Source organism: Panthera tigris, chromosome D2 (assembly GCF_018350195.1).
Source record: "Panthera tigris isolate Pti1 chromosome D2, P.tigris_Pti1_mat1.1, whole genome shotgun sequence".
Taxonomy (NCBI): domain Eukaryota; kingdom Metazoa; phylum Chordata; class Mammalia; order Carnivora; family Felidae; genus Panthera; species Panthera tigris.
The window spans coordinates 63851004-63869391 of NC_056670.1; the positions used below are offsets into that span (position 1 = coordinate 63851004).

Consider the following 18388-nt stretch of genomic DNA (forward strand, 5'->3'; position numbering starts at 1 on the left):
TATTCTTGTTATGGGCATTAGTGAAGATCCACTCATATTCCAACACCCCTTCGGGCTGCTAAAATGATCTCAGCTCTTAGGCGAAGATGCATAGTTCATTCAAGTGCTACTGGTCACAAGGTGGAGACTGTCCACGGACACAAATGGTGGATCACACTAGGGGCGCCTGGGTGGCTCAGCGAGTTGAGCGTCCGACTTCGGCTCAGGTCATGATCTCACAGTTTGTGGGTTCGGGCCACACACAGGGGTCTGTGCTGAGAGCTCAGAGCCTGGAGCCTGCTTCCGATTCTGTCTCCCTCTCTCTCTGTCCCTCCCCCACACGTGCTCTGTCTCTCCGTGCCTCTTATAAATAAAGAACACTAATAGAAAAAATTAAAATTAAAAAAAAATGGTGGATTACACTAAGGAAGGAGCTGATAAGACAAAGTCACGGAATAATAAATGACAAAGTGCAAAGCCAGAAACCTGAGGAAGCTGCACACTTGGGCAAACCTTGCATGGTTGGGTGAAGTTCTCCTTCAGGGGTAGTGGCCAGCCGTGTGAATGAAATGGGGCACTGGTGTTGTAGGGCCTAAAGCAGACAGGCTGAGAGACTGAAACTCTCGGTAATGAGCCAGGTGTCACTCTTTGCTTGTCAAGGCAAAGTGCTTTGCAAACACTGATTCCCTGAAACCCTAAAGAATAGCAACACCCCAATGTATGTGGACCAGTATTGAGGGAAGGAAAAGTGGAGCCTTAGAAAGAGCTGCTAAAAGGGGCACCTGGGTGGCTCAGTCGGTTAAGCATCCGACTTCGGCTCCGGTCATGGTTTGCGGGTTTGATTCCCTGTTTGATTCTCTGTGCTGATGGCCCAGAGCCTGGAGCCTGCTTCAGACTGTGTGTGTGTGTGTCTCTCTCTCTGCCCCTCCCCCAATCACGCTCGCTCTCTCTCTCTCTCTCTCTCTCTCACTCAAAAATAAACATTAAAAAAAAGAGCTGGTAACCAAGCCAACCTGAACTTCAGATGCTAGGCCTCTGGCTAGAGACAACCTATATTGCCCGCCTCATTTCCCTCTTTCTTTTTTAGCTTGAAGCAGCAAGGGAGAAGAAATCAAGTGGCTCAGTTACCTTGCTAGAGTCAAAGAGAATAAAGCTGAATAGAGTATGGGATAATACATGAGAAAGCCTCTTAAGTCCCCACGGCTCATTGAAATCAGCTCCTGTTCCTTTGTGTGAAAGGAGAAAACAGCCGAGGCTTCTGAGTCCGCCCCGGGCTGGCTTAGACACTGATACCTGTCTAGACTGAACACTGCCTACTAACTCTTTGTGCCACTTCTAAAGGCCCCAATTTTCCCCCAGATGAAAAAGTAGGTCAAATTCCTTTACGACTTCAACAAAGGAGGTTCTCACAGAAAATTTTATCAAGAGTCATGTTCTCTATCATCCGACGTCTGGGAGCATCCTGCAATATTTATGAAGTGTTATTACACTGTGGTTACTTTTATGCTGCCATAAGTCTTTCAATGTATGTGAAATTACAGATCATTGAAATCCATTTAATGAGGACACAGCCTTCATGTTTTGAAGTTAAGTCTCACCGAAGAAGTTATAATCATGAATTTTCCTTATTAAGTTCCAGTCTTTGTATGTAAATTGAAGTATTAAGACAATGAGATACAGATCAAAGTTTTAATTTTAGTCCCTTGCCTCAGATTTAATTTAAAAGTCTTAAATTATGCAGCGAATTGCATCTCCTTATTCTTACAGCTGTTTAAAACAGATTTAATTATCTTCTGTAACAGACAGACACCATTTCTGCCTACAGTCTTCTCCAATGAATGCCTTCCAAATGGGTTTTGTTGAGTTCTTAAGACTGATTAGGCTCTCTGCCATCCATCCTATGCCTTCAGGTTCTTGCATTGGATTTCTCCAGGAAGCCGAGTTATCGCACTGAGAAGTCTATAGGCTCATTAGGTGCTCATTAGTGGTCCAGAGAACATCCATCTTAAACAAGTCTCCAGACAGAGGGATGCCACCTGTCATTGGATACCTGGATCTCAGGGCAAAACACCTTTGATAGGCTCCCTTAAATTCTGGTGTGGTTGGAAAATGTTTGGCTAGTCAGATATAACTTTATGGACAGTTTCTCTCCCCTTTTGGTTGGTCTCTGGATTAACTATTCTTTGTCCCCAAGGAAACAGTGATGCATAAATGCAGAGTGTATATGTATATGTGTTCTTTAAAATTTGTTTTTAACATTTATTCATTTTTGAGAGTGAGAGAGACAGAGCATGAGTGGGCGAGAGGCAGAGGGAGTGAGAGACACAGAATCGGAAGCAGGCTCCAGGCTCCGAGCTGCCAGCAAGGAGCCTGACGCGCGTCTCGAACTCACAGACCGCGAGATCATGACCTGAGCTGAAGTTGGACGCTCACACGACGGAGCCACCCAGGCGCCCCTGTGTGTTCTTGTGTTAGCCACGATGAGGGAGTCTGCAGTGGAAGAAATATTGTCTCCTTTGGCTTGTTGCTTCTGGTGAAGGATCCTTCATTAGAGTACTTTGGGAGAGAACATGAAGACGGCAGTGACGGAGTTCCTGACAGTAGGGGCTTTTCCTCAACTTTAACAGACTTACGTGGTTCTCTGAGTAACAGGTGGGGGAGCCAAGCTTTGGGAGTTTGAACCAGCTGTGTTACACAGCCCTTTCTGTCACCTAGATGTGGAGGGTGGCCTCACATGCTATTTGAAGGACACCTTCCATTTCTTGCACATGTCAAGTCTGCACAATTTTTACTCTGACACATACTACTGTGTGTGGAGCTACAAGCCAGCATCAGTGTACCTAGCCTTTGAGAATCTTCTGTCAGTAAGAAGTTCTCTTCTTTGCTCTGATGTTAGCAAGGTCTTCATTGATATTCTTATGTTAGAATTAGGACAAGCATTAGTACAGAACAAAGGAAGGGATTTAGATTTCAGATGAAGAGTTAAACATGTTTTGGATGAGATGGAAAATTTAAGAGTCTTTTCCTTTTAAGTTTGGGCTTCATCTCTGTACTCCTTGGGGAAGCCTATCCAAATCCACATACGCTGACTGAGTTCTATCCATGTGTTAGGCGCAGTGAGAAGAGATGCTGGGGCTACAACGAAGCATGGCATGATTCACACCTTAACGGCATTTATTGTGTGCTGGGCGGGCTGCCAAGAATATTATCACAATATAATGCAGTAAACTAAATTGTATGTTTGTTTTGAATGAATATAAAATGTTTACCATTTTATATTTCCTGTGGTTAGATTGTTATTTGAAACTTGATACGGCAGAGACCCTTGTTCACCAAAAACACGGATCTCTACAAAATGAAATAGGTCTACTCGTAAATGAAAAGTACATGCTGTAAACTTGGAACTTAGTAAAATATGTGTTGGAGAACCAATAAATACACACGATAACTATTTGGTGGCACAGTTGATTCCTCAGGCCATTCAAACTTTACTTGATATGTACAGGAGGTGGAGCCTACACGGAGGGGCTTGTATGTAAATAACTGGGGGCAAAGAACGGGGCATGATATCCATCCCTAGCCCTACCCAATCCGATAGACAGAAGACAAGCCTATAGGAGAAGACGGAATTATGAGTAAGCCAGGAGACACATAGGCCTAATCCGTGGTGTCCAAATGACAAAATAGTATACCACACTGGAGAGTCTCATGCCTATTTCTGCATTAATCACACTGTAGTGTAATTATCAGAATGTAGTGGGGACTTCTTGGCCCCTTTGGTACCTTGAGGACTTGTTACTTTAGAAGCATCAGAAGCTTGGCAGTAATGTCCCTACTGTTGTGAAAAATTGGCACTAGGTATGGTGGCAAGAGCCTAATACTGTATTTAAAGCGAATTTAGGAGTGTCAAATTCAAATGAGAAGCGGATTCAGAGACTTTGAGGGGGATAATACAGACCGCGTGTGGTGTCAGTGGCATATGTCAGGGGTTTTGTTTGTTTCTGTTTTGGATTTGATTAAATAATTCTTCTAATCTAATTCATACCCAAGACTCTGGAGAAGTTGGGCATATATGGAGGACAAACTCTCTGAGTCCTGCATTCATGTCCTATATTTCCAATATTCTTTAGAATGGATAAAACAATACCAGATACATAGAAGCCATTCAATACAGATAGAATTTTACAAAGAGAAGGAAACCTAGAAAGGATTTGGGATCTCTGGTTGCTAAAATGGTCTTCAACAAATTGATCGCAAGCCATAATACTCTCAGAAAATCCAGGAGGAAAATTTTGCTTTATATATGACCAGTGTGTAAGAATATAGCAGCAGCCATAAGCCAGACTGGCTAGGGCATAGAAAATTTTGCCTATTTTTTCTACTTCTTGGTCTTTGTTACCATGTGTCTCCAGGGAAGTATTTCTAGGGAACATTAGGAACTACATGAGGTCCGTTCCCAGAACTTGGCTCTTTCCACCAGAGAGAAGTAATAAAAAGGCCAGATACCATACAGCCTGGATCTGACTCCTGACTCTATGTGTAAGTAGCTGTGGGATCTCAGGTAAGTTACTTTGCCTTTCTGTGCTTTAACTGTGCTATCTATAAAATGCAATGAGGAGGGTAACACCTACTCCCCTAGGGTTGCTGTGGGATCTAAATGAAATAATACAAGAAAACATTCACAAACTGGACTACACTTAGTGTTCATTAAAGGCTGGATATCCAAATTGTTGTCACTGTGTTACATTTATCAATGCTCCCCAGCTTCTCAGCGACACTCTACTTTCCTTTACTTTGTATGCCTGATCATGTGCATCACCCAAGCCTATGTATATAACCCAGAGATTAATAGAGAAACCGGGTGTTTCTGTAAGGACAGTTTGTGAACATCAGCACAGAATCCCACAGCTGCATTTGAGGTCCCCAGGGCCTCTTGATGTGGGGACAGTCTTTTTGGCTTGTACTTTGCACTCGGAGACAAGAGCATCAAGGGGCCAGGTCTGACAGCTGAAGATAGCAGATTTCTTTCTCACTGCTGTAGCTTTGCCCACTCAAGTGGAATGAACTAACTTGTTATTTTTTTTTCCCCTTCGTGCGCCCAGAAGGCGTGAATTTACACATCTTAGAACCAGATTCCCCAATCTGTTCTCACATCACTCAGCCAAGTCTGAGATGCCTGATGATCTTTGTTACATAGAAAGCAAAGGTGAATGGATGAGAGCCTGGCCTCTGTCCCTGGAGGGTGTACAAAGGCCAGAGCCGACCAGGCGTGAGTTCTTGTTTCAGATCTTGCGCTATTGTGCTCTTAGAAATGGAACAAAACTCTGAATTCTGAAGCCTGCTTCCACACAAACATCTCCTGCTTCAAAAGATCATGTCCTTCTAAGTCATCATAACCAGGTTCCTTATATCTCTGGGAAAGATGACTTCATGCTCACTATATAGGGAAGTATAGAATATAGGATTGACTCAGGAAGTACATCCTTTCCTAAATGTCCCCAAAGTTTTCTTTCCGTTTTCTTTTTTTTCCCTAAAGACCTAAATACAAAATGTACAGATAAATGCTATTTGAATTTCTCAAATGATTTTTAAGTAAGCTGTTTGTCGAGCATTAAAAGACATAATGAAAAAATAAGTAAATAAAATATACGGCTTGATTTGTTTTTTACAAAATGAATGCATCCATTAATCAATAAAAAAAATTGAAAATTTCCAGTACCCCCAAATCCCACCCCCCACCACCTCCTCTCCAAGGGTAACTATCACTGTCACCTCTGTTACCATAAATTAGCTTTGCCTACTTTTGCAGCTTAATTAAACAGAATCACATGATACATACATATATATATGTATACATATATGTATTTTTTTCTCAGTCTGATTTCTTTACTGTAATAGTGGATATGAGATTCATCCAAGTTTATGTAGGGAGGAATAGTTTGTTCTTTTTCATTGTTGTACCGCATTCCATTTTATAAGTATAATGTAACTTATTTCTTGATGACACTGTTGATACATGTTTGTTTCCAGTTTGACCTCTTATGAGTAAGTCCGCCATGTATATTATTTTCCACATATTCTGGTGCATATTTGTATGCATTCTTATGAGTGTACACTTAGGAGTAGAAATCCTGGGTTATAGTCTGCACATATATTTACAGAACAGTACAGTGATTAGTAGTTAATGTCAAACAGATCTCTAAAACTGTAACAATCCTTGCTCCAAGCACTATTGTATGAATGACCAGTTACTCCAACAATAATACTTGGTATTATTAGTCTTTGAAAATGTTAATCTTCTGATAGGTAGATAGTAATATCTTATTTTAGTTTTCAGGTGTGTTCCTGATGAGCAGTGATGTTGAGAATTTTTTCATATGCTTATCACCTATTTGGTTGCCCTCTTTGAGAAGTCCATTTAAGTCATTTGTGCATTTTCTAGCTAGTTGCCAGAATTTTTGTAGAATTGATTGTAGAATTCATTTATAATTTTCTAGGCATGAGTCCTTTATTGAACTTACGTATTGCAAATAACTTCTTACCCTCCAGGGCTTACCTTTTTATTTTCTAAATAGTGTATTTTCAAGAAAAGAAATTCCTAATTTTAATATAGTCTAATCAAGCCATATTATTCTGTATATTTAGTACGTTTCATTTCCTGTTTTAAAACAATCTCTGCTTAACAATACTCTTCTGCATTTTCTTTAAACACTTTAGTTTTATCTTTCAAAATCAGACAGACAACCCAGTTGGAATCATTTTTGTGTTAAAAGAAATCAAGATTCACATATTCCCACGTGGACTTTGATGGCACTGCACTGTGTATTGAAAAGATAATTTATCTACTCTACTACAGTGTATCATTTGTCACAAAGAGTATGATGTGTATGTGTATACACACACACACACACACACACACACAGACACACACACGCATATATATGTATGCGTGTATTTCTCGACTCACTATTCCCTCTCTTGATCAGCTTGGATATATAGGATATATATACATACATATATATATATATATATATATACACACACATACACACACATACACATACATATACATATATACACATATATACATATACATATATATGTATATACACACCACATACACACACACACACATATATATGTATATATGTGTGTATACATATATGTGTGTATATATGTATAAATATATATATATATCTTGACACGTTCTTAATTACTATAGCTTTATAATAAATTTTGGTATCTGTAATGTAAACCATCCAGTTCTGTGAGTCATCTTAAATTATCTTTGTTATTCTTGATCCCTTGCTTCTTCATATAAGTTTTGTGATCATGCAATTTTCACCCACAAATATATGCTGGGACTTCAGTGAAATTGCCTTGAATATAAGACCAATGAGGGGGAAATTGGCATCTTTTCATAACCTTGTATGTTTCAATTCACAATCATGGTATATTTCACTACACATTTTATGTTTTTAAAAATTTTTTCCAAATGTGTTGTAGTGTTCTGGGTAGATATATTGAAAATAAGGTGTTAGTTTTGTCTGTAGGTACACATTATATTTTAATGTCATTCATTCTTTTATTCATTCATTCATTCATTTAAATTCAAGTTGGTTAACATATAGTGTAGTATTGGTGTCAGGAGTACAATTTAGTGATTCATCACTTACATATAACACCCAGTGCTCATCCCAACAAATGCTCTCCTTAATGCCTATTACCCATTTAACCCATCTTCCCACCCAAAACCCCTCCAGCAACCCTTAGTTTGTTCTCTACGTTTAAGAATCTGTTATGGTTTGTCTCCCTGTCTGTTTTTTATCTTATTTTTCCTTCCCTTCCACTGTGTTCATATGTTTTGTTTCTTAAATTTTTATAAAGTATATTATATATAATTATACATACGATTTTTAATTAGTTCAGAGGATTTATATGCCCAATTATCAAGACTTACTCTAAATCTAGAGTACTTAAAATGTGTTTGAATGATCAATTAACACAGGTTTGAAAATCAAAACCAATGGAACACAGTATCTAGAAACAAATCCACAGAGGTACATTTAATTGATTTATGACAAAGGCTCACGGCAATTCAGCATGAGAAGAACTGTCTTTCAGTGGTGCTGGATCAGTGGATATGCAAAGAGAAAAACCTGTAGCTACCTTGGTTTTATTCAAGATGGTATAGACTTAAATGTGGAAACTAAAGAAAAACTGTGGCGTGATTTCACAACCTTGGGTTAGACACAGACTTCTTAAGCAAGCCACAAAAATCACTATTTATTTTATGTAATTAATGATAATATTTGGGTTTATACCTACTATTTCTGTATCTGTTCTATTTGTCTTGACTGTAAGAATGTTTCCTCTCCTCTCTTTCTTTTCTTTTGGATTAATGAGGTGCATTTAATATTATTCCAGTTCCTCTGTCAATAACTTGATAGTTTAATGTCTCTGACTATTCTTTTAGCTGTTTCTCTAGATATTAAAGCACATATTCTGGACTTGCTGGTGTCTAATATAAATTAGTACTTTTACTTCTTTACAGACATTTCATGGAACTGAAAACACTTTAATGCCATTTAATACACACTGAATTATTGTTGTCATGTATTTAAATTCTACATATATTTTAAACCCATAGTTGATCATTATTGGCCTGAAAAGTTATTATTAATTGCAATTTACCCCGTATATGCCTTCTTTCTTTCTCTTCACTCTTTCCATTATTGTACTTTTATCTGGCATCATTTTCTTTATGCCTGAAGAATTACCTTTAGTATTTCTTTTTATAGAAATCAGCTTATACAACTCATCTCGGTTTCTGTTCGAGAAATGTCTTTATTTTACCTTCACATTTGTTTTTCCTCCAGAACTTCAAAAATGTCATTCCATTTTCTCCTGGGCTGCTTTAAAAAATTTTCTCTTTGTTTTTAGATTTCAGTAGTTTGAATATGATACCTACATGATTTTTGTTTTCTTTGTATATCTCCTGCTTGGGGTTTGTGGATTCTCTCCCATCTATGTTGATATGCTCACACCTTTTGTCAGTTTCAGAATATTATTAGACATTATCTCTTCAAAAATGATTCTGACTCTATATCTTTCTTCTCTCCTCTGGGTCTCCACTTACATTTATGGTAGTCTTTCATCATTTTCCTTTATTATTCTTTTTTTTTTAAGTTTACTTATTTTGAATTTTTTTTAAAGTTTATTCATTATTGAGAGACAGAGGGAGACAGAGCATGAGCATGGGAGGGACAGAGAGAGGGGAAGACACAGAATCTCAAGCAGGCTCCAGGCTCTGAGCTGTTAGCACAGAGCCTGTCTCCGGGCTCAAACTCACAAGCCACAAGATCACGACCTGAGCCAAACTCGGATGCCCAACTGACGGAGCCACCCAGGCGCCCCTAAGTTTACTTGTTTTGAGAGAGAGAGAGAGACAAAGAGAGAGTGAGTACGTGTGTGAGCAGAGGAGGGGGATGTGAGAGGGAGACAGAGTATCCCAAGCAGGCTCTGCACTATGGGCAAGCCCAACAGCAAGCCCAATGCGGGGCTTTAACTCACCAACCATGAGATCAGAAGCTGAGCCAAAGCCAAGAGTCGGAGGCTTAACCAATGGAGCCACCCAGGTGCCCCTTCCCTTCCTATTTTCTCTATTTTCTATCCTTCTTCTCTTATGCCAAATGCTAAAGTTCCAATTGTCCTTTCTCCCAGTTAACTGATCCTCTATCTATATGGGTTCAGTCGGCTGTAAATCCATCTAACTTCTTAATATCAGTTACTACATCTTTATTTCTACAACTTCCATTTGTTGACTGCCTCCTACTGAGTGCTGCTGGTGGGTTACATTTTCTATCTTAACCCATATTCATGAACATATTAAATATATCTCAGACAACTGTTCTTTGTTCTGATGCTTTTTTTCCTCCTCATGGTCCTCTTTCTGGATATATATGTAATATTTTAAATTAAATGTTCAATATTTTATATGAAAAACAAATATGACGGAGTTTTCTAGAAGTCTCAAGAACCCAGTGTTGTATTGCTCACCAGAGCTTCCTTCCCTGATAGTCCCTGAACTCTAATTTTTATTTCCTCAAAATGTAATCCTTCTAAAAACTCTGCTTGACTTCTCATCCTTTTTGTGACTGCGTTCTATTTTTTCTGTATCACGTAGATGCTGCCAAACAACTCAGAGAGGGACAAAAATGCACAGAGTTGTGCTACTTTTCTATGTTTCTCTTCTCTCTGGGATTTGACCTGAAGTCAACTTTTATCTTCCCAGCCTTGTGAGCCAACTCTTTAGCCAACACTTTCTGTTCGACCTTCTAACTGGGAATCTGAAATCTGACCTCCTCTACATGTGACGTATGAACTGGCAAAGTTCTTGAGAGGAATTCAGCATGAACTGTTGGACTCATGGCAATGAATGTCCTATCTATGAACAAAAGAATTTTGTTTTCCTAAATCCTCTTGACAATTCTGTCACAGTCTTCTTCCCCCTCATCTCTCTCTCTCTCAGAATCTTATTCTGGCTCTCTCTCTCTCTCTCTCTGTCTCTGTCTCTGTCTCTCTCTCTCTCTCTCTCTCTCTCTATATATATATATATATATATATATAAATTTATTTGCTGTGAGCTAATATGTCATAGCCTCAGGCACTGGTCCCAGTTCTGTGAAATGCAAGCAACTCCAATTGGCCTAAATTGGTCTGCATCTTTCTAGATCCAACTGAAAAATTTGGGAAAACCTTAGTATCTAGGTGACTAGGTATGGTTGAAAGGCACTTATTAAGGAGGTACCAGAAAGGAGTATTAGGTTACAAGAACGGTTCTCTAAGTGGTCCTTGGACCAGAAGCCTCAGCACCACCCTGAGCTGGAGTTTCAAACTCATTAATTCACAGTTGTTTTTCCTACAGGAATTAAAATACCAATGATTTTGATCAATCCTGACAAAGCAATCCTAATTGCTTCATCTTTTCCCCTTCAAGTCACACTCCAGAGCCTGTCAGGCTACACTATCCCCCTTGACTTTGCCCTTGTTTTGTTGTTTATTCTTTTTTTTTTTTAAGTTTACTTATTTACTTTGAGAGAGAGAGAGTGTGTGTGTGTGTGTGTGTGTGTGTGTGTGTGTGTGCATGAGCAGGGGAGGGGCAGAGAGAGAGTAAGAGAGAGAGAATCCCAAGCTTGACGTGGGCTTGAACTCAAGAACAGTGACATCATGACCTGAGCTGAAACCAAGAGTCAGATACTTAACCAACTAAGCCACCTAGGTGCCCCTGTTTATCTCAAAGCACAATGCATAACCTATGATCCTGTTATAAATGTATATTCTTAGCCCCTGCCCCCACCCCCCCCCAACTTACTCAGTCAGAACCTTTGGAGAAATGGCCTGGGAAAACTGTTTTGACATGTTCACCAGGTAATTTTTCTTCATATTACAGATCGAAAGCCACTGAGCTATCAGAAGTTGATGGAAGTCAATGATGATGATCTTAATCCTGGTGTCGTTATTAACTTTTTAAAAAAGTTTATTTATTTCAAGACAGAGAGAGTGCACATGCGCGTGCAGGGGTTGGAGTAGAGAGAGAAAGGGTGAGAGAGAGAGAGAGAGAGAGAGAGAGAGAGAAAGAGAGAGAGAGAGAGAGAGAGAATCCCAAGCAGGCTCTGCACTGTCAGCAGACAGCCCAATGCAGGGCTCAATTTCACGAACCCTGAGATCATGATCTGAGCCAAGATGAAGAGTTGGACGCTTAACCGACTGAGCCACCCAGGCGCCCCTCATTATTAACTTTTTAAATCCCTTTGTGTTCACAAGGCCTAGCACAGTGCTTCCCATATTTTAGCACTCAGAAAACACGGCTGGATACAGCACTGCCTGGCTTCATAATTGAGATCATTTAATGAAATTATTTCTCCTTTAGAGAACATCTTCCTCCTTTGCAAGGTGATAAAAATGCCTGTGTGTATTTTAAAAAACACAGTATGAGTTTCATTTCATCCAGTCTACATTTTCAGAAATCTCAGGTAACCATAATTTGTCAAATAGTAATTGATCCTCATAGTGATATTGCAGAGGTGCTACAAAAATACAAACTCTCAATTGCCAAAGACAGTATACTCAATTATATTTAGATTAGCCTTTGTGTTCCATGTATGGCCAGCAGGCTGCCTTCGGAAAAGAAAAGCCAAGACTTCAGGTTGAGAGAGGAAGACAGCAGTAATACCTTTTAGGCTGAACATGCGTGTGTGCTTAATTATTTTAGGAATACCACTAATGTATTCTGAGGAACCTTTTTGCCGGAAGTGCCAGTAAGGCACAATTAACTCCGAAAAGAATTCCCAAGAAGTGATAGATTAGGTCAGCATGAAGAACAACTTGCACTGAAATGAAAATAACTGAGGAAATGTGTCAGAGAAGGCGAAGTCGCTTCAGCAACAACCACAAACCAAAGACCTAAAGGTAGAAAAACATAAACAGTTTCAACGACGTGTAAAAATAAATAAATAAATAAATAAATAAATAAATAAATAAACAAAACAAAAACACACCAAACCTGATTTCCTAGGAAAAAATCACTGGCCCTAGAAGACAAAAGGGATTCGGGCTTCGGTCCTACCTCTTCCAGCTGCACCATGAGAGTAACGTTGTGCCCCTGTTCTGCCGTCAACTTCCCATCAGCAGTGACGATCCGCAGCCCCCGCGGGGCCTTCCCGGGACACTTCTGCGGTTTGGCAGTGTACTGTTCTCTTACTCCATCGGTGCAGTTATTGGAAACCACTTTCCTATACCTAAAACGAGAGAAGCTCACGTTGTAATCCGGCTCATTACCATTCAAATCACTCCCGATTTTTTAAAGCCAGACCTACCACTGTGTAGCCCTGAGGGCTATCAATAACTACACAGCATGGTTCTCTGAGGATTAGAGCTAATTCCTATAAAGCACCCACCAGAAAGACAAATCATCAGAGGAACATACTGTACATATTATTAGCACTTTAATATCATTCTTTTATTCTGTCAATGAATCATTTCACTTCAGAGCTACGGGAAGTGCACAGCAAAAGAAGCCATGCTTCTTGCCCTCACCATGTTTATAATCTTGAAGATACATCTGTAAGTAGTCTAGGAGATACTTTAAAGGCTATATGATTGAGGGTTAGAATGAGTAATGCATATTGCAAGGGAATTTGCAATTCGGGCAAAGAATAGATTGTTATGGATTATGTGACTTAACATTAAACCCCATAGAGGATGCTATGGTAATGGTGTAGTACAGAAAGTTGGCTAAATGTGATCGCTTCTACTCGATATTTTATGAAGAGATATACTGGCTAATTATTGAAAACTCATAATAAGGAGACCAGTATGCAGACTGAGTAAATCTTCCCTCTTCTTTCACTTCTTTCTTCTTATTTTAACTTTAATAGAGAAAAAAAAAAAAAAGGATTATTCCACAAATTGGTCCTATGCAGTTTATCAGATTCATAATTAATTAGAATCTGTGCTTTTAGGACAATTCACCTTTAAGACTTTGAGCTTCAGTGTTATCTGTTCATCTTCTTTTTGGGTGGGGGCCATAGTCACCACTTTATGAATTCATATAATAGACTTCCCAAGCCCACTTACCTAGAATGAGTGGTGGAGCTCAGAGTGGAAGCAAAGTCTAAGGTCTTTCCACTCTTCTAGACCAGAAGTGGAGACACTTTTAACACAACGAGCTAGATAGGAAATATTCTTGCTTTGCCAGCTATCTGCTGTTTGTCACAAGTACTCAACTCTTTGATTGCAGCATGAAAGTAGACACAGGTAATGCATAAAAGAATGGAGACAGCTGGCTTTCAGTAAAACCTTATTTCCCGATGCTGGCAGTATGCCAGCTATGACTCGCAGGCCATAGTTTTCCTACTCCTTCAAATCTAGCCAATGTCCTTTCCTGTACTTTGAGTCTCAGGACTGACTGCTTAAGATCATGGTTGAGAAAGTCAAATTAAACACTGTCTGGGAAAGTACTCTGAACACCATGGATCACTCTAAGGTCAGTTATTAGTATGTAATTCACCTCACAAGGTAGTTGTACAAATTAAACGGATTGATGTACACAGAGTATTTAAAACTGCCCTGATGATTAGCAAGTGCTTATGAAAGGTTACCAGTTATTTTTACTTAATATTATTATTTCTGTGACCTGTTCATAATCTTCACAGCTTCCAAATGTCCTTAGGATAAGCCATAAATCCTGTCATCTTGTGCATGAAGCCCTCCACAAGCTCACTTCACTACGTCTCTGAATTCTTTCTCACCAAAAAGCTCCTTCTGCCCTAGCCAAACCTCTATTTTCAATCCTTTTGAGAGTACTTATTTTCTTTTGCTCATTCTGCTTCTCTGTCTTCGTGCATGCTCTCTCAGCTGCCTAAAACTTACACTTTAAGTAACAAATCCTTTCATCTGTCTTTTCCTGACAAGGATAGTAAAATAAGAAGTGAAATAATAAAAAAAAGTTCATATAGAGAGAGTGCTAATTATACTTGTCATTGTGCTAAGTTCTTTACATGACTTTTGCCATTTATCTTAAAAATACCCTGAAATGTTCTGCTTAAGGAAAGTATTATTCTCAATATATAGATGAAGAAGCTAAGATTCATGGAAGTTAACCAGTTTTCTCATGATCACATAGTCAAGACCCCAGAAAATGTGTCTCTAGAACACTTCTTCTCTTTACCACGACTGTACTGACTCTTTAAATAGAAGGAGATTGTCCCTCCTCTGAACTCTTAAAGGAATCCTTATGATTTGCCTGATAGGAACCCATTTATGCCTTGTCTGACTGTCTTCCTGTGTGACTTGAAGTTTAAGTTCCTTGAGGGCATCCTTGTCCCAGGGCACATGCAAAGCTGATAGCAGATTTACACTGGGATGACTGTACTGTGTGTGTGTGTGTGTGTGTGTGTGTGTGTGTGTGTCTGTGTTAATTTAAATATTCATTTGCTTATTTTTGAGAGAAACAGCATGAGTGGGGAAGGGGCAGAGAAAGAGGGAGACAGAGAATCCCAAGCAGGCTCTGCACTTCCAGCACAGAGCCCGATGTGAGGCTCAAACTCATGAGAACTGTGAGACCAAGACCTGAGGTGAAACCAAAAGTCGGACACTTAACCGACTGAGCCACCCAGGAGCCCCTGACTGTACCATTTCAAATGCTAAAGTATCTGCATAGCAGTTAGTTACGACCACTGCCCCAAACCCTTCAAGCACCTCACCCACCAGCCCAGCTGTGACCAATTCCTATCTTTGGAGTCCCTGCTTCTCCTTACAATCCAGAAACTAAGGGGTTAACACCTAGCCCCTCAGGCAGCCTCCAAATCTCTGCTCCTGCGCTAGGATCCTTACCCATTCTGATCGGTCATTATCTTGGGTGAGCATTTTTAACATCACTCCATTTGATATTTAAGAAAATCCACTGTGCTTCAGTGCATACTGATTAAAAGAGAAAATAATGGTAGATGGGAGAAAGAGAGAGAGAGAAAAAATGCACCAGCATTGCAGAATGGTGACATTCTGGTACCAGCAAAGGTAGCAGGAAAATGACCAGTGATGTCACACGGTAATTATGCCATCCCAGTGAGTTTGTGCATCAGAAACTCCCTGCACGTTTCACTGAAGGCAGGTTATGATTTTTAATCACTTAGCATCCAAGCACACCTGTGACTCTGTCTTGGCGAGCCGCTATAAAGACATGGGCTCACCATCACCACTGGCATCATCAGCTAGAGTACATTCCTTTGTTTGCCGCTGTTCTGACCAATCATTGCCCCAGGCTTTCCTGAATCCAGCAGCAACAGTTCTGCTTAAATCCAAAGCACGAATCCATCCCCCTGGGATTCTGCCACCGAGAAGACTGTTGGTAATTTTTTTTAAATGCTCATTAAAAACCATTCTGAAACCATTTTATTTCCTGGATGAAAATGGCATCACATTAGCCCTACCAGACCTGTCCCTGAAATTTAGAAGAAAATTGTGCAGAAATATAGAGTTCATTTACTCAAGTAAGCACACACCTGCTTTTTGCATTAGAGAATGGTTCTATTTTCATCCCAGCAGCTGTCCCTGGGTCTGAGTTACATAAATGAATAATGCATTTAATATGTTATTAAATGGGGCTGCTACCTCCATAATAACAAGGCAACTTATGATTATGTTGGACCTAAGCTCTGAATATTACTGGGATGCATTTAGTTGGTAAAGCATTCTTCAATCCGCCAAGAAGAAAAGTGCTTTGTAATGGCAAGGGAGTCTTTGTACAATTACTGAAAAGGAAACATTCTGCGAATGTGCCTTTGATATTACCGACCGCTCATCAGTAGATAGTGTCTTATTACTTCAACAGCCCCGACTTCAACCATTCTCTTCCTTCCCACCTTGAAACCCCTTTGTCACCTTTTCCTTTTTACCCTTACCTCCTTTGATTTTTTCTTCGTTGCTGCCTGTCAGTCTTAAAACAGATGAAGGCCATAGCTTTTCTCTGAGAGTAAAACTGGAAAAAAAGCCATGAAAGTCCTCATTTTCTGTGATTTTACTATTTCGTAGTTTGCTTTTTTTTCTTGTGATTTTGGGGTGGTGGTAGAATATGGATGTTTATGACTATTCCCCGTATGTTAAGGTGACACTGTAGTCTTGCTCAGTAGGCTGCAACTCTGTCCTTTAGAATCACTTGCTGGCACTTTTAAAATAGATGCCAAGACCCTGTTTCCAGGGGTCTTGATTTCATGGAGAATTGATTAAATTGCGATTTAACTGAGAATTCTGGGCATTAGGGTGGTTTTGTTTTTGTTTTAAGTTCCGCTGGTGATTCTTGTGTGCATCCAGAACTAAAGACCACTTCCCTGGGGTTAAAACTAGTGTTGCAGAACCAAAGCGCCTGAGTTTAAATCTGGGCACTTACTGTATGAACCTGGCCAGTTACCCAACCTTTCTCTAACGCTTGGATTCTCCGCCTGTCAATTAGGGAGGGATAATTACAGCATCTTTCTTTTCAATGACGTTCTTGAGAAGATTAAATAAGATACTGCATTCAAGAGGGCTTAGTTTAGACTCTGATGCCTTGTTAGGACTTAATAAATATTAAAATATCAGTAGTTAAAAAGTTAGCATTTAAAGTATTAAACACGAACTTGCTATTACACAGCAAGTTTCCAGAAAACAGAAATTGCACTCTCATGATCTTAAAATCCAATCGGACTATGTCAATTTCTTTCTTAGACTCATTCAAAACTTCCTGTAGGCTTGTTCATAAAGGATCCCAATGAAGTTTTAAGTGCAGTCCCCAATCTATCCTCAGCCCTTTTCCAATGTGCTTCTTGAGCCCAGGGCACGCTGAAGGCAACATGCCTTCTTTCTCCCTGTGCTTTTCATTCTTCCTGGGCTGCTCTTTCCTCCTGTCAAGCTTTCACTCATTCTGTAAAAATCAGCTTAGAGATCATGTCTCTCTGTGGTGTTGTCTCTTGCCTTTTAAAGGGTAGTCATCACACGTCATGACCAAGGCAGAGTTGTAACTGTAGGTCTTATAGTCTAGGCAAGGCTTATGGTCACTGAGCTATGGTATCCCTCGTTTGTGCTCAAAATGAGACTTTAAATGATTTATTTTCTTGGATCATACTATGTGCCTTTGCTTTCAAGGGAAAACTGCCTTGTTACAACACTCAACAAAACAAAGGGCGGTGTGAGTCGTAGGGAGAAGGCAGCTAGCTGTGAGTACAGTGCATGACTAAGACTTAAAATCTTCCTAGACCCATGTTCCCATGTTTCAACACAAAACCTATGTAGTAGCCTTAACATCAACATTCAGGAAGAATGGGGTTCTGTGGCTGACTGAGCACGTTTCTCCAAGTTTCTCCCCATCAAAGGAACAGTTCTCAGGACTTTTCCTTTAAACTGGGTAAGCAAGCTTGGGATTAGGAGACCAGGAGGAGGAGGCTAGCTGATGGAAAACAAAAACAAAAACAAAAACAAAAAAAACAAAACAACTTTCCTTGCACTAAGCAGTAATTTATTTTGACTAGTAAATGGAATGTGACTTTATTTTGAATGTCAACGTGATGAAATGTTACATATGGCCCGGTTAAATGACTAAAAATCAAGAATCATGAGAATGACTCGTGGAATCCACGATCTGAGCCAACGAGTTGTACAACTAATTTATATAAAGAAATTTTCCCTTTTTTTGAGCACCTGGAGTTCTAGGAATCCTAATACTGAATCATTTCAAATTGGTCCTGGACATGTCAGAGTCTGAAGGGATCTCAAATATCATAAGTGAAAGCGATACAGTTCCGAGTTCTCCAAGGTCACATGGGAAGCGGTTAACAGCTCTGGGTCTCTGGACTAAGTTTACTGTCTCCTGCCA

The 18388-nt window shown here is 39.7% G+C and overlaps 1 protein-coding gene across 5 annotated transcripts in view; it reads right to left on the reverse strand.

Annotated features, from left to right (window-relative positions):
- The window catches only part of SORCS1 (sortilin related VPS10 domain containing receptor 1), a 501774-nt gene that overhangs the window by 61989 nt on the left and 421397 nt on the right, over positions 1-18388 (reverse strand). For all 5 annotated transcript variants that reach the window (XM_042960645.1, XM_042960644.1, XM_042960643.1 and 2 more), the window contains exon 18: positions 12608-12779. In XM_042960645.1, the coding sequence (XP_042816579.1) occupies positions 12608-12779 (172 nt within the window). The remainder of the gene's footprint in view (positions 1-12607; positions 12780-18388) is intronic.